This window comes from Pelecanus crispus, chromosome 7 (assembly GCF_030463565.1).
Source record: "Pelecanus crispus isolate bPelCri1 chromosome 7, bPelCri1.pri, whole genome shotgun sequence".
In the NCBI taxonomy this organism is placed as follows: Eukaryota; Metazoa; Chordata; class Aves; order Pelecaniformes; family Pelecanidae; genus Pelecanus; species Pelecanus crispus.
This window is the reverse complement of record NC_134649.1, coordinates 12,651,265-12,667,422: the sequence shown is the minus strand read 5'-3', so window position 1 is coordinate 12,667,422 and position 16,158 is coordinate 12,651,265. Positions and strand designations below refer to the sequence as shown.

Sequence of the window (16,158 nt, the reverse complement as noted above, 5' to 3'; positions counted from 1 at the left end):
TATAACTATGCTTGTTGATCTCTATAGATCTACATAGATATACACATATACATATATTCATACATACACACACAAAAGGGCATCTTCTGGAACAGCAGCAGAAAGTGCAGTCTGTACTTTTTAAAATTGTCTTCATAACAGAAAGTTCTGGGTACAGTTTTCAGATATGAATTGTCTTGGGATTTGCGAGATCCAAGGGATTATTTGTGATATTGCATATGCCCCACGTTACTCTCTTTCCTTACAGGCTGCTTCAAGTTCACTTCACTTCCAGAAGAGATGATTGGCAAATTATTTTCCATGTGATACTGAATAAGATGACCCACACTATCAAATATATGGTCTTTGGTTCTCACCTAATGAAAGAAGCAAAGCATATATTTATGGTTAGATTGTGCTTATAACTGGTTGGACATGAGCCTAGCGCATTAAAGCATTTAAGCCACTGAACTCACTAGATCAGGATCATTAGGCTGTAGACAGCAATTCAGACCTGTCCTTTGACCTACCGCTAGCTGACATGAAAAGCAGAGGACCAAGTTAAAGACACTATGTAGAACTGGGCTGATTCTGCTAAGGGGAATGAAAGAACCATTTTTTTTCCTCCACAGAAGAGCGATATTTTTCCCTAAATCCCACTGAAGATTACTTTTCTGATTTACTCTCTCCTCGGAGATGTTACTCAAGCGTGCTCTTCTAGCACTGAGCATAAACAAGTAGAACTGAAGTGACAACAAACCAGCTCTACCTATTCTGTATCCAGAAGTGTGTTAATAATCAAATTCATTATTTAATGTTAGGGTTATTTTTCTAGCAATATAATAATGATTCAAAGGATGTATCAAGTGTATACACTAATTATCAGCACCTGGACTGACAACAAAATTTAAGTACCTCACTTCTATTTCCGTGGTACTTCAGTGCTTATAAGTTCTTGAACTGAACTTTCAAACCTACTGATGGCACTGACTAAGTTTAAATTAACTTCGATGGAATCAGGTCAGTTCCACTTCCTGGAATGCACCCATGCATTTTGACTGAAATATCTGAGCAGCCCTGAAATTTCTCTATATGAAATGTTCATACCTTGCCCTCAGGATCCACCAAGAGCAGATGCTTTGCTTGCCCTCCCTGAAGTCCACTGAGGACATACTGACCAGGTGACGTTGTGCTCTCTCGCACCAGAAAATCCCCATCGTTGACTAAGAGGCTTTCTGCTGCTTTTCTGTTTAATTTGCCATGGTAACAATCTTCATTCTTTAGCTGTTGCTTTATTTGTGGCAGAACACAGAGACCAGCTGTGTTGCTTGTGGCACTCTGCTGAACAGCTTCTGGTAACTCTAAAATTAAACGAAAGGGAATGTATCGGACACTTCACCTAGAACTTCATCCTAAAAGGATGCAAGACTATTTTTTATAGCTTTTAAAACATTCAAATGGTTCAGTGCTGAAGCTGTGATCAAACCAACCTGATGAACTGTAATAATATACACACATGAATGCTCACAACCCTCCAGTGCATTAGGTAAAATTATCACACCATCTCCTCCCATACCTTAGATGGGAAAACCTTGGGTCGCTAGGCAACAGAGATTGGAAACAGGAATTTTTCTGATACTGTTTGGGGTTTGTATTTCTTTGGTTGTACTAAAAAGTCAAATCTTCCCTGTAAAAACAAGATTTTTGTTCATTTTTAGCCACTTTTTTTTTTTTTTTTAATCTAGTTTTTCCTTCTTCCTTAACAAGCTCTGAAGAGATTGTCACAGATCATTGGGAGAGTCATGTTGAGTGGCTCCAACTATGTGCAGGAATGTAAGACAACATGGCCAACATAGCCAGAAGGGAAGGATTACAGCATAATGCATCTGCTGTGAAAAAACGAACAATTACTGAATGTACTAACAAAACTGGGTGGTTTGGGATATAGCCAGTCAGACTGCAAATGATTCACAGGCAGGATTTTTCTGAGGAAAATAAGAGGATACCACTTCTTCAATGGAATTGTGCAACCTAAGGCTCCTCAGGATATAGCCAATTCCTTTTAAAGCATAACACAGCCCCAGGCTGGAAATGTCTCAATGGTCACAGATTTCTTTTAGTGTAGTTTTGTCCAGTCCTTTGCCCACTTTCTCGTGTGGAGCCAACTCTGACAGAGAAAACACTCAGTGGGAAACCATAAGAGGCAAAGCTAACAAATAAATTCTTTTCAATAATGAGGACAATCAGTAGCAACTATATAGTCATCTAATGCATATCCACCACTCTGAGTCTGTAAATCAAGACTTAATTTGACATACATTTAATGGATACTGCTGATCAAACAGTTTGATTTAGAAATTATTGGATGAGATTCAATGGTCACTTATGCAAGAATTGAGAAAAGCTGGTCATAATGATCCCACTGTGACCTTGCATGCTACTGCCTGTGAAGCAAAGGCATCTCAGGCCACTTCCACCTTAGAGTGGTTAAGATCTTGAGCATACAGGAGAACCCTCTTCCTGGAGGTATGGTGCAGTCCCAAGCTTTCATATCATCTTAAAGACTTGCTTATTATCACCTGTGGAACACTATTTATTGTAATCAATCAGCTACAAACTATGAAAGGTTACTCTGCTTGCTTACCATCACTACTTTTACTCTTTAATCCCCTTTGTCTTGAATTTACCAAGCAAAAAAAGCAACCAGGAAGGATTTCTCCCCCTGCCCCCCCTGTCTTTTCTGTATTTCTTATGGGAAAACCCATGCATGCAGATGACAAGACCCCCTCTTTTCAAAGCTTAGAAAGATATGGTATTGCAACAGGAACCTACTGGCCTGACGCAGTGGGCTCCCATGGATCTGTGCTGTTGCTGTACCGCGGGCTGTACAGACTGCAGACTGCAGGGTCTGTGTGTTGATGTAACACGGATCATCAAAAAGATCTGTTTTGTAGGCAGGCTTCAATAATGTTGCGTCTTTTTTTGTCTTCTGTGATCTTTCACCGCAATTGCCTGAAATTAGTATATAGTATGCACGGATTTCCTTTTTTTTTTTTTTAAACTCAAGTTAAAATAACTGTAAAAGCTGAAATAGGAACACTGTTGTTCTTATATACCCCATTAAAGTCATTCAGAAGGAAAAGAAAAGTTGGCGGGTGAACTGGTTTTTCCTTATGGCTAGAAGGCACAAGGTACACTGTCCAAAATGAGTTAGAATGAAGTTTTCAAAAATGTTCCACCCTGGTTCAGTTCTGCTTCAATCAATGTCAGCAGTAAACCCCCCACTGATTGAAAAGAAATTAATACATATGACTTTACAGAGACACAAGCCATATACATTGTTTGTTGCAAAACCCTTTCCTTCCCCTCTGCACCACAAAAAAAGCTTGCGGGAAGCTGAACAATTCTCTCTTGCTATTCCGGTGGAGCAGGGAAGATGGAGGAGGTTGGCACTTTGTGGCTCTGCCTGGAGAGCCAAAGCCACATCTGTCAGGTTAGGATCCAAGCCTAGGAACAGGCTAACAGAATATCCCCTGCAGGGTATGAAAATAATAGCACTTCAGCTAGCCAAATAGCATGCATATTTTTGCTCTTTAGCAAACGTTTTATTCATAGATCTATTCATTCATTCTTTTATTTGTTCACCCTCTCGTTGTAGAAACCATTTCTTTCTCCTTTCCTTAAATCAGAAATAACACAAGAAACTGAACTATCCCCTGCAGACAGAGTAATGAATTGCTTTAGAGCAGTGCAGGTGGGAATTCAAAAAGGAGTTCATTGTGCAGTGAAAGAGATGAGCTGAGGAAATGTGCTCAGGGCATCAGCTGTGGCAAGGGAAGTCCAGAAAGGGATGGAGGCTGGTGATCTCCTGGGGTCCCAGAGAGCAGGTTTTGCTAACAGCAAATTGATCTGGGGCACAAAGCCACCAAAGGCAGGGGAAGGGCACAGTCACACTGAGAAGCCAGTGATGCTGGAGCCAAGGGCGCAGGCTCCATTGGAACAACCACCCAGTGCTGATCGTTTGGGTCTCATCAAGCATTTGTAGAGGGAAGGGGCATTTTCAGAGGCTGATAAACAACAAAGTATCTTCCTTTTTCAAAGGGTATGAAAGGGAATAAAACAACAAAGAGTATGAAAGAGAATAGAACAACAAAGAGCTACTGTACAGTATCATGACAAGTGAAATGAGTAAGTCTGCCAGCAGACATGAAGATAGATTAGTGGCCTTTAGAAAAGCTGTAGGGCTTTTTTTGTCTGCCCTTCATCTAGGCAACTAGAAATGACCCACTAAGGAGAACACTTTTCACCATTGTATCGAAAGCCAAGAGGCAGCTCTTCCAGGCAGTCTGCCTTGGTTGGTTCTGCATATGCATGAGAAGGAAAACAGCGTACATACCCACAGTTTTGTTTTCTTCTGGGCAGTTTTCATATATATTGATGAATGTCGGGCTGCCTGTCTGTAGAAAAATTGTAAAAACAGTCACATAAAGTAGCCCCTTAGAAACCTCAGGTAACTTTAAAACATCCATGTACCAGTTAATTGGGATACAGGTAACTAAACGTATCTTCACCAAAAACCTCCTATCTCATCAAATAATATTTCATGCTGCTACTCTTCTTTCTACAGGCCATCATGCCTGGACATACTCCAACCTCACAGAGACTGTTAACTGCCCAGTTACGTATCTAAGGTTTAGTATATACAGTATAACTCCTAAGTAATAAAGTTCAGATTTTCTTGTAAATATTCCTTGCAATAAAACCAAGGAGAAATATCCACAGACATCATGGTTTGGAAGTGAAATGGTCACCAAGTTGTCTGAGCAGCACTAGAAGGTCATCAGCACTGAAAGGAAAACCAGAAAGTAACACCCCATGGAAAAAAAAGCATTTGCATTTATGTGCTGCAGGGTAACTCCTTGCAGCAACTCTGGCAAGCTTCGAATGCACACTCAGGATACAGCCAAACACCTTTTTAGAGAACTGTTGGGGAGGTGGAGACCACCAGGCCCACAGCCAAGGTGTGGAGTATGGCTGAGGCTAACAAAGCAAAAAATGGATGGAGCAGTAGCACAGGAACACACAGGAATCTGGGAGCAGTTGCCACCAGACAAATAACACTTGGGAGCAGCAACTTTTTAAACAGCGCTACCTGGATTCCAGCGGGCACGTCTGAGCGCGCTCCCTCTGAGCAAAATGGTGGTGCCTGCTTCCCTAAGTGGGGAAATGCCAGTGTTTCCAAGAACTCGCACAGCAGGCTTTGAAGTCTGTGCAGCCAGTCTGAACTCGGCTGGTTTTACTCCCTGACTGATTGGTTTTTATTCCCCACTATCCCAGACAAGAGTCACAGATATATGCATCTTTTGCTGCTGTGGCTGATTTAACAGAGCCTCTTGAAACACTCCAAGGGTAATTAATGTTGTATATACATTGCAATCAGTTAATGTTGTATGTATAGGTTGTAGAGCATAATGGACAGGATGAAATATTTATCAGATCACAGAATCAGGAGCCAGGACGTCGCAGATTTTGCAGATGTTCTCTCAGACAAGCCATTTAAATCTGTATCTATTTTCTTCTCACAGCTAACGAGTGAACAAGGGAATATTACTTGGTCTCCTAAAAGTACTCTAAGGACAAACCAGTTAATATTCAGAAAGTGCTTTGGGATTCAATTATGTAGTAAGCATCATTAAATCTAGCCTAAAAAACCCTTTCCCAGGATAATCAGGACCTGGTTCTGATGTTAATGCCATGCTTTACACCACAGGAACACTTTATTATTCATTCCCATAATAGGCAGCGGATAGTTATCCCAGAAGATGATGTACTTACCAAGCAATACTGCTTTTTGCACTGTGTGAGACAGTTAGCCCTTTGGTCTATTTGCACTTTCATTCGCATGTCTAACACTCCACCGGTGGGAGGCTCTTTCCCTGGAATTTCGTTGTAATATTCATGATCCTCCCTCTCCTGTGAATTCCCAGCTGATCCATTAGCATTTGCTGCCTCGCTGAAAAAATATGGGGGGAAAAAAAAAAGCAACTGATGTAATCAACTACTTTCTAGTGTAGGCAAACATCCCTAGTGTTTGCACATCGCACAATACACAGATTAGCCATATGGAGGCTGTAAAGGGCTTTGGGCCTGAACTTTCAGAGCTGTTTATTTTTCCAGTTACTTCTTCCTGAATTAAAAATGGAGTCATCACAGTTTGGGGTGCAGGGAGGTACAGGCATTTTCTTAGCACTGGGCAGCCCAGATCTGTTTTCTTTGCCTTCAAAATACAAGAGCCACCTCCTGAAACTTTTAAGAGAAGAATGCCAATGCATCGTTCATTAAGGTGTCCAAAATGTAGACCACAAAACTAATTCCTCTGGCTTCTTGTCTCAACTGTATAAATCTAGGGATTGCTGGGGGGGGTGGTGGTGGCTACAAGAAAAAATTAAAACCTCATGGCATTTCGTTAGCCAAGCCTGCAATTGTTTTAGAAAAACAAATATTGCTACCAAAAAAAAAAGAGTAATTGTCCCGAGTGGAATGTACCCTGATTTTAATAACCATAATCAATATAACTGTTCTGTTTCAGCTTGAAGAAAACACTGAATGACATGAAGGAGAGCACCCAATGTTTTTCTTGAGCTAAACCAGAATGTTGATAGTTTAACTGTCCAGCTAATACACTGCAAACCAACTAGGTGCTTCCTGTACTGTCTCCGGTCCCAAAATAAAAAGCTCATCTCGAATCTTACTTCTCTGTTTAACAAGAATATAATTGGATAAAAGGCCTCGAGCAGGAAAGAGATAAAGTTCAAGTAGTTGATTATGCGATATGCAGTGCAAGTATTTGATTATGTGATTCATAGTAGTTTGGAAGCGGGTGACTCATTCACACACCAATATCCGACTGCTCTGCCCAAGGACCGCTCTCCGAGGCTGGCTGCGGGTTAGGCTCAAGGAGGGAATCTAATTAGCCTCTGCCATCTCTCCAGCATAACCTAGCAGAGTTTCACAGGAAAGGCTCTTCCTCTGGCTATTGTCCCCAGGGAAAACAGGCCAGTATTAGCAGTGGAATGGCACGAACCACTAAATACAAGGAAATAAATATAAACTGGAGCTGGGGCTGCTGTTATGTAATAAAACCAGTTCTGTGGCATTGCATCGGGCACTGTACCAGTGACACCACCTGCACAGCGACTCCCGGCGCTCAGGATGCAGTTAAGAGGCGTTACAGCTTTACCTACTCGTGGGAGGTAGCAAGCGATCAAATTTGGTGTTACGGTAAAGAAAAGACTGAGAAAAATAGGCCTGGCTAACCTGTGAGGAGAGCCATAAATTAAAGCAAGAACTGTGTCTCCAGTGCAATGGAAAACGGGTAGTTGAAATGGAGAATTGTGGTCCAAAAATTAATCTAGGCCCTATATTTTGAGCAATGTGCAGGATGAAAGGTGAATTAGTTGCTTTTTCCCCCACCACACACTTTCCACAACTGCAGCGAGCTTAAACTTGGCATGGGTCAGGGCTGAGCTCAGGGGGTGTGTGCGCCATATTTATAGAGCAGAACTTACTTGGGCAGAGTAATTTGAACATTTGTTCAACTTACTTGCATCATCTAAGATAAGGCTGGTTTAGCTAAGTAACAATATGGCTGAATTCTATGCTGTTATGCACCTGGACAAATGTCACCGAAATCAATGGAGTTTACTGGAATAATCTAATTTTAGTCTATTACACTTTGTACATAAAGCATATACGGCAATTAGCATATGTCCAGAAAGCATATCCAAAGCATCTTATTTATGGATCATTCTTTGAAGTATATTGTTTTCCTAAAAGTACTCAAGAGAAGAAAACTGCCAGTTAGGTGACTGAGAATGCACTGACCTTTCATTGGACGTAACCACGCCAGATGGGTTCTTCAGGTACTGTTTGAACCGCAGCTCAAAAGCCTGCCCTATGGTGTTTATCACCTCCTGGGCCATCCCATTGGGGCACTCCAGTATGTGGCATGCTGCAAAGAGACACCTTACTTGAAGTAAGTAAGTGCACTTTATACTAGAAAATAGAGACACAAGCTCTATTGCTTACAGCAGAAAAGCTAGGCATGAAATTATGCATCTAGACAGTTTTAGGACATTACACAGACTGAAATTTTTGACGCATTAAGGAAATTGCTCTAGGTATTTTTTAATCATAGTATCAACTTATACCTCAAGAAAAGAAACTCTCTGTTTATGCCTCCTGCATGGCGTGCTCCTGTATCTCCTTTTCTCTCCCTGCCTGGCAGTAAGCAGAAGCAGGGGAGAGAACCAGCCCTGCCAGTGTGCAGTTTTCATGTGAAACAGCATGAAAACACAAGTGCGGGTGGCTCCAGCAGCCTGGGGCAGGGCTCCCTCAGGGCAAGACCACGCTCCTGCCACCAGTCCTTGTTCTCATGCACCACCTCGGGAAACTCACTCCAGCAGCGAGTGCCGTGTGCCCAGGACTGGCTCTCCCCTCTGCAGAGCCACCATGAGATAGCACTTCACGGATGCGGCTGGGCCAGCCGCCAGCCCTGCCTGCAGGCTGCCAGGGTACCGGAGTTCTGCACATCCCAGCATCAAAACCGGGACTTCGTGCTGAACCTGCACGGTGCCCTAAGGTAGCCAAAAACAGCAGTGCCGGTGATATGCAAGGTGGTGGAGCTACAGAGAGGCGGCAGGCCAGACTGGTAAGGCTGCAGTCCAGCTTCTCCAGATTTTCATCCTGATTTTCTGAGCCATCCACAGCACCTCAGAGTGAGCTCTCCTGTGAGTTGCCACTCTACCAACTTTATAGCCATTGGCAGTGTTCTCCGAGAACCATCTGGCATGAAAGCAGCAGCCAAGGGCCAGTCTTTCTTCTATCGCAGGCAAGTAACGAGAGCAATGCAAAAGGGAATTTATCCCCTAGGTCAGCCTCTAGAGGGAAGAAGGTCTCATACAGCTGAGTATATACCCCACTCTGCCTTCCAGCAACATACCCAGGAGTCTGGGTTAGATGAGGAGGCTCATTCACTACCTTTCCCCTCACCTGGAAGTTGTCCCAGAGGAGGGCAGCCACCCACCTTTCCCAGCTCTGCCCTTCCTCCCCAGGCAACGCCGGCTTGGGAAGGCTCCTACCCCTGCATGGAGCCAGCAGCTAGTACAGCTCTACTCTGACCTGCAGATTCTCACTTCGTTGCACAAAGAATATGATGTTTAAAGTCACAGCCTGCATACCATCACCCATATCCATACAGGGAAAACAGAAATAATATACAGAATATTGAGTTGTTACATAGCTTTCTTATTTTAAAACTCAAACAATTCCTTGGTACAGATAAAGCAATCATATAAACATGTATAACAATCTGAAAATTATCTCCATACCTCTCTGGTTAACAGGATCTTTTGCTACATATGCAACATAGTCTGTTGTATCCTATAGGAAAGAAGATGACAAATGTCTTTAAAATTATCATTAAGAACAACCCTACCACCACAACAAAGCAGCTGAGTATAGATATCTATTTTTAGCTTTAAAAAGCGCACTTCTTTCAAGGAAAACAACCAGAGGTGCTAGCAAAGTGGACTAAGGGAAAGATCAGGGACACACGCGTGGCTATCGACACAGCAATTGTGCTGGAACCTTTTCCTTGTCATAAACGCACTAGACCATTTGGCATTCTTGGGTCTTCAACAAACTGTGTTTTCAATTCCAAACTATGCAACAGGAGTAGAAACACAACTGGTGCCTCGTCAGCAGGCAATGCTGCTCTCTTCCGCTGCTCCCACAGAGCTTGAAGCCTCCCCTGCGTAACACATTAGAGCTGCGTGAATGCCAGTCACAGCTCTTAGCTGGGGCAGTCCTTATCAGTATCGGTGGAAGATAAAACAGTGCTAATATACTGCAAAGGACAAGTTAGAATATTCCCAATTTGTAGTACGAATATTGAGTTTTGAAGGCATCTTGGAGAAAAGTTGATCTTTAAAATATCACAGAATACAATAGGTATCTGATCTCAATTGCTGCTGCCTGATTTTAGTCTGGTGACGATCAGGTTAAATTACTCTGGACCTCAAGGCTGCTGCTGAGACCAGACAACCTCAGTATAATCAGTTGTCTGTTTCAGATTCCCTTTCCAGTTAACACTGAAATAATCCTCACTTTTTTAGTGAAACTGAAAAGGGAACTGGAATAGAAAAATTAATATTTCTAGTCATACTGCAAAAGCAAAGAGTCACTTGATAATTCAGTGTTATAGTAAAAATGGTGAGGTAATGAATAACATTCTTTTAATTATTAAAGATGCATTTTGTTATTTTGGCTCTTTAAGGCGGGATGGGGAAAATGCAATTCACAAAGGCATGGCTCTCTTGAGGGAAGATGCAATCAGCTGGCAGGAAACGAGGCCCCCATTTGCAATATGCACAGGAGCAATCATTTAATAATTCACAGTCAATGACACGAGAGGCAGGTCTTAAGGCCAGCAGAACTTGTCCTAGATAATTTTTTTTTTAAATCTCCAAAGTTAATATCATTAAAACAAAGCAAGCTAAATATTTCTTGTGCATTTAGTGAACTCTGTTTCCTCCCTTTTCCTTTCAGGTTTTTGTTAAATTTCATAAATATTTTAGGATACACTTTTAAAATAAATTAGATCTAGAGAGCAACTAGAAACTAAAGTAACTGGAGCAGTACCTGCTGTTTTTATATCTTTGTAAAGTTTAAGTACATACGTGGATGACTCTGCTTTAAAATAAAGCCAGAATAGGCTTTATTCTTGGGTAGGATATTGCTACTTCTTAACAGTGCAGAGCAACACTGAACTGCATTTAGACCCTGAATATGGGGGCAAGTGGCGAGACATGTCCTGTGGAAACTATCTCCCATTTTAAATGTAAAGGGAATTTTGGAAAAATTACCTGAACAGGCCACCAGAATTGCCCCTTATGTGAAGTGCCACTAGATTTGTAGTTACCACCGCTGAGCAAGACCTCCATTTTACATATTCTCCCATAAGAAAAGTGTCACCAGCTGCACCACCAAGCCCATTTCCCGCAGCGCATCTGTGTGCAATCGCATCTCTTGGTGGCCCTGCCACTAAGCACTGACCAAACCCAGCCCTGTGTAGCCTGTGAGATCTGATGGGATCGCTGTACAAGACCAATGCAGTAAAATAATATTTAAAACAAACAAACAAACAAAACCTAGAAAAGGTAAACAAGCCCTGGAGCAGAGATCTGAAAATACATCCTTGAATTTTCAAAACTGGAAATGTTACATGAAGACAAACTAGACAGCCAGCATCTAACACATGGTGCATACTTGAAAAACAAATCAGCTTGAGATATATTTAAATCATTTAACTATCAAGAAAACTGGAATTTGGAAATGAAACTTTGTGATGCTCAGCACAAGAGCACACCAGCTCTTGGAGCTGCCTGGAAATCCACATCAGGAAAGGTCTGCAAAGCCCAGGGACTGTATTATACAGGGTGGTGTATTAGCATAGCACAGGCACCTGAAGGTGAAATTTAGACTTCTTGGAGTCTCAGAATGCCTTAATCATTAAATGGGATCTGTAAGGATGTCGTACTTTGGCACCAGGCCCGTGCAGCCCCTCCCTCCTGGGTGCAGGAGCAACAGCGCAGAGCCCGCACACGTGCTCCCTCCCCGCCTCCCAGCCCAGCTCCAGAAAGCTCCTGTTCTCAGGCACCTCGGGCAGCATCTCTGAGCAGAGCAGAGCAGCTGGGCTTCTTACACCACCCACATGGCCCTCCAGAGAAGATCAGTCAGCCACATAGGGACGGTTCCCAGCTATTTCCCCTTGCCTGCTCCTAAATCCAAAGAGGCAGATCTGTCATTTTCCAGTCAAAGCTGGATCCGGCTTCCACCCTAGTGTTATCAAGAGCATGACCCAGAGCCTTCTGTTTTCCCGGTTTCATAACACGCAAACAGGAAGACGTTTAACAAAATTGAAGGGCAGAAAATTCAAAACTGATTAAAAAAAAAAATACTGTTTTCATAACACATGGAGTGTGAAATTCATAACGCTGGCAGGGCTGGGCCGGCTTAGATTCGAAGAGGGAATAGGGGATGTTTATGGATGACAAATTCCCTGCTGACAATCATTGCAATAAAGAGTTTGGAAGAGGATAGAAAACCTCTTGCATGACAACATCAGTGAGTTCATGACTATGATGCTAGGAGAAAAACCCATACCTGCAGGAAAAAGAAGGTTATGCCATGTCTGTCTTACAGGAGCTTTGCTCGATTCAAGATTCATCTAAAATTTAGAGGTGCTGGTGCTGACTGCTTTTGTGACAGGTACTGGATTACAGGGACCACAGAACTGATGCAATTCCTATGTTCTTGTGTTCTTATTTTTAGGTCGCCAAGTCTGGGGGCTTTTGAGTGAACTGAGGCTCACTGATGCAGAACGGGAAAGGTAACTATACAGATCTATCAAAGATCCACTGAGGCTCTATTCCAAGTCTCCTTTCCAGTCTCAGTCCCTGAGTTTTCTTGTATTACTGGTCATGATCCAGAATTGCGGTGTACTCTATTAGTGCTTGTGGATAGGAAGTGATGAAGCAAAGTATTTGCAGATACTTTTATTCTCATAATAATTTCATTATACCTGCGGAAGTATATCTTATAAATCAATACTTACTGGGTCACCTCCTGAAGCAAATGAGATGGACTGCATGTGATGGTTGGCAATAATCTGAAAAGCATGACAAACTGGTTAAACGTGCTCATGTGGCACACATTTAGAAAAAAGCACAGCGTGTATCTTCATAGAGCAAGCAATTAAGTTCATGACAACCCAATCCATTAATACATACACATATCATTTGTAAAGGAAGGAGCTAACAACAGGAGTATTTTTGAGACTACCCATTCATGTTTAATAATGTCTAGATCCCTGATTAATCTTCCTTAAAGGGTTTTCGGAATGAATTCAACCACTAACTTCTAACTGGTCAGTATGAAGCTAAATGCAACTTTGAAAGGGGAATAACTGGAGACACTGGATGCATTTACAAAGTCTTGAGAAATTAATTAATTTTAATTTATTTAAATGCATGGTGTATACAATGGTAGCATTTTTATGAACAGACCCTACCAATACTCTGATCATATTCTCTCTTACCACTAGCACCGAACCGTTACCTAGTAGAGATTTCACTAGCCAAATCAAGCATCAGCTTTTCATGGTTTCAAACACTACCTCATCTCTGGAGACAAACTGTTCTTTATTATAAAATCAAGTGCAATAGATTATGCAGGTGGGAACACAATGAAACATGGCGGCAGCACAAGAATAGAATAAATAGGATTTTCCATTTGCAAAGGTCTAGTAACAAAAGACCTAGAAAGAGTTTCCAGACGGTGCCCTGGATGCCCGTGTGTGCAGTAACAGGGCACATCAGTGCTTTTGGAAGCAGATCTGTCCAGCTGGCTTTTAATCCTGTTACAAACAGGAACAGGTTAAAAGTGCCATACTTTAGCTGCCAGCCCCCAGAGTTTCACCCAGTGTAGAGAAGCCCTTTGCTGCCATACCTGAAAGGAAGGGAAACCTGGTGCACCTGCCCATTTCTAGCACAGGGGTCCAAGGGAAAGGAGACCTCTGTGCTCTGGTGAAACCCCAAGAGCTGCCCAACACTCAGCACGGCATCAGCTCAGTGCAATGATTCCTCAGAGCCAGTGAGCCAAAACTACCTCCCTGATGTTCCCCTGCTCCAGCTTGGAGCGAAACCTGCTGCTGGCCCTGGGCGCGATCGTGCTGGGAGATGAAGCCAACAGCTGACAGAGGAATTAGGTGGGCAGCACAAAGCTCCTCATCACATCTGCCAAGAAGGGAGCACACCTCGGTTCCAGGGCAGATCCAGGCTCTCGGGAACACGTCTCAATGGAGCCCAGAGACTTTGCATAGTATGACTGATTATGCGCATATATTTCCCAGCTGTAAAATAGCTTTGAACAGCACCAAAGCCAAGCTCTGACTCACTATTTATATCAATTTTTTTTCCCCTAGGACTTGTCAGAAACTCCAATCAGGACTAGTGCCTTGTTTATTAGGCAATGTACAGACAGAGACACACACAGAGAAAGAGTTTGCCAAGTGCTTGAAGATCCCTCCCTGTGGAAGACACCACCATAAACAAGAAGGTCATGTGCTGCAGGTCCAATTCCTCCAAAGTGCTCTCATTTTTAAATTCAGAGGCATCATGTAATTCAGCTTTACCAGGCATGCACAAGAAGACTAAAGGCTGCTGCTTTCCCTTCGAAGAGCCCAGCCTTTCTTTCAGAGGCCACGAAAGGAGGACAATGCAGTAGCACAGAGAAAAGGACACGGATTTATATGTATCCTACCTGCTGCGTGTCAACACTAATCAAAGTGAGACTGCTTGTTGAAATGGTCAGTTTTATATTCACGCCAGAAAACTGAAGGTTACTTTTGCCAAGTATAGAAGACAGAAACTTCACTGGAGGCTTTGAACAAAGAAACAGAAGAAAGAGGCTGTCAGCTGAGTCTGTCGGGGCAGAAACATATCAAAGTCAAGTAGATTTTACGATATCTTATTGAGAATTTCAGTGGAGCAAGGATAATGGCTTGATCAAATGCAAACAGATCTTCTAACAAATATCAGCTTTGAATACAATGCTTACAGGCATGGGTTGTAAGTCAATAATGGGAAAAAAGTTTTAAAGCAAAATCCCAGTGAGCTAAATGTTATAGCTGGCTCAGTAATTCAGTACATGTAATTTTCCTGCTGAACGTTGCTTTGTTTCCTAGGGATGAAGCGTTTCCGAGTAAATCAAGAAATTCTCTCATGTATTCTTTTTTCAGGAGCATGTTCATTCCTCCCAAGACCCACAGTTACAGAAGGGAATCAGTAACTTCCACTGGGGACGACCCAACAGCAGCCACCAATGGTGCCCCTCACTCCATCCCAGTCATTAAACAAATGATCGGCCCATTAAACGCTGCCATTTTAGTTGTGTTTAATTTTTTATATATAAATAACACTCAGGTAATCCTCCAGTGAATGAGCTCCCTTTTGCTATCAGAAAGACCTCCTACATTTTACCAGCCGGAACCTAAAACTTGTAAAGCACTGAGCACTGCAAAGGCTGGTAGGGCAGGAAATCTGGGCAAAGCTTTAATCCTGAAGAAGATAAGGTAGGGCATGGCCTCAGCCCCAAACCAAGCAGGCTAAACACCCTGCTACAAGCCCTTTTTCATGTTATACTGAGTTCAGATGGATTAACATGCACTAACTCCAGCATGGACCAAAGCCTGTTAGGGAATCACACATCCAGCTTATCAAAAGCAGATATAGCAAATAAATCATTCAGCTAAACCAGTATTTACCTTCCGCTTTTTTATAGCTCCATTTGTACCCGATACAGCTTCACACAGTCGGCTTATTGCTTCCCTGCAAATAGAAAAATACAGCACAAACTGTGGGATCATTTCACATGCATCATCTGTAACAGGGCCAGCAACCCTGTGATTTATTGTTATCGTCCCACTTATAAACACTTAAATCTTCTGGAAGGTCTTTCACAGTTGTTTTTCTTCCTTCTTTCCTCCCACTGTTAAAAAAAAAATATTTAACAAAATACAATGATTCAGCAGCCTGGTTTGGGTTGATTCTTTTTCTTCATAAAACACATCAGTTTCACCTAATGAAAATTTGGAGTTTTTTTTTTAAAAAAAAATCAACTAACCACAAGAAACTCAAACAACCTAATGTCTTCAAATCCTTTTTCTCAGTACAGTTGACAGGTCTCTTGCTTGGCAAGGAGCAAATCCTCCCTGCCTTAATCCTTCTTATTTAGAGCAGCAGGGGCATGCTGAGCGAGCCCAGCTGGGTGCCCTGATTGTCTTTCTGGTGTTTGGGGTTTCTCTTTTTTTTGAAAAAAAAAAAAAAAAAAAAAAAAAAAGTGGGGGGAAAAATAAAGACGTGTAATCAGCTTCTCCAGTTCTTTTTCAAATCTGAGGTCTCAATCCATATCTTTCCATCTCTGGCAGGTATGTCCCAAACTAGATGTCCATTCCCAGCCACCTGCTATTCTCTATGGGCACCTCTCAGTTAGGGAAGCAGAAGGGTAAGGCATAAAGCACTCACAGTGTTTATTGATCTGCATCAGACAGCTAAATTA

General features: G+C 42.3%; 1 protein-coding gene across 1 annotated transcript in view; it reads right to left on the bottom strand.

Moving 5' to 3' along the window:
• Positions 1 to 200: 200 nt before the first annotated feature.
• Positions 201 to 16,158, bottom strand: part of SHC4 (SHC adaptor protein 4) — a 32,543-nt gene continuing 16,585 nt past the window's right edge. Inside the window, exons 3-12 of the mRNA XM_075713989.1 lie at positions 15,365 to 15,428; positions 14,362 to 14,481; positions 12,656 to 12,709; positions 9,369 to 9,420; positions 7,864 to 7,990; positions 5,815 to 5,992; positions 4,376 to 4,436; positions 2,812 to 2,991; positions 1,087 to 1,340; positions 201 to 356 (exon numbers count right to left, since the gene is read on the bottom strand). Coding sequence (XP_075570104.1) covers positions 201 to 356; positions 1,087 to 1,340; positions 2,812 to 2,991; positions 4,376 to 4,436; positions 5,815 to 5,992; positions 7,864 to 7,990; positions 9,369 to 9,420; positions 12,656 to 12,709; positions 14,362 to 14,481; positions 15,365 to 15,428 — 1,246 coding nt within the window. The remainder of the gene's footprint in view (positions 357 to 1,086; positions 1,341 to 2,811; positions 2,992 to 4,375; positions 4,437 to 5,814; positions 5,993 to 7,863; positions 7,991 to 9,368; positions 9,421 to 12,655; positions 12,710 to 14,361; positions 14,482 to 15,364; positions 15,429 to 16,158) is intronic.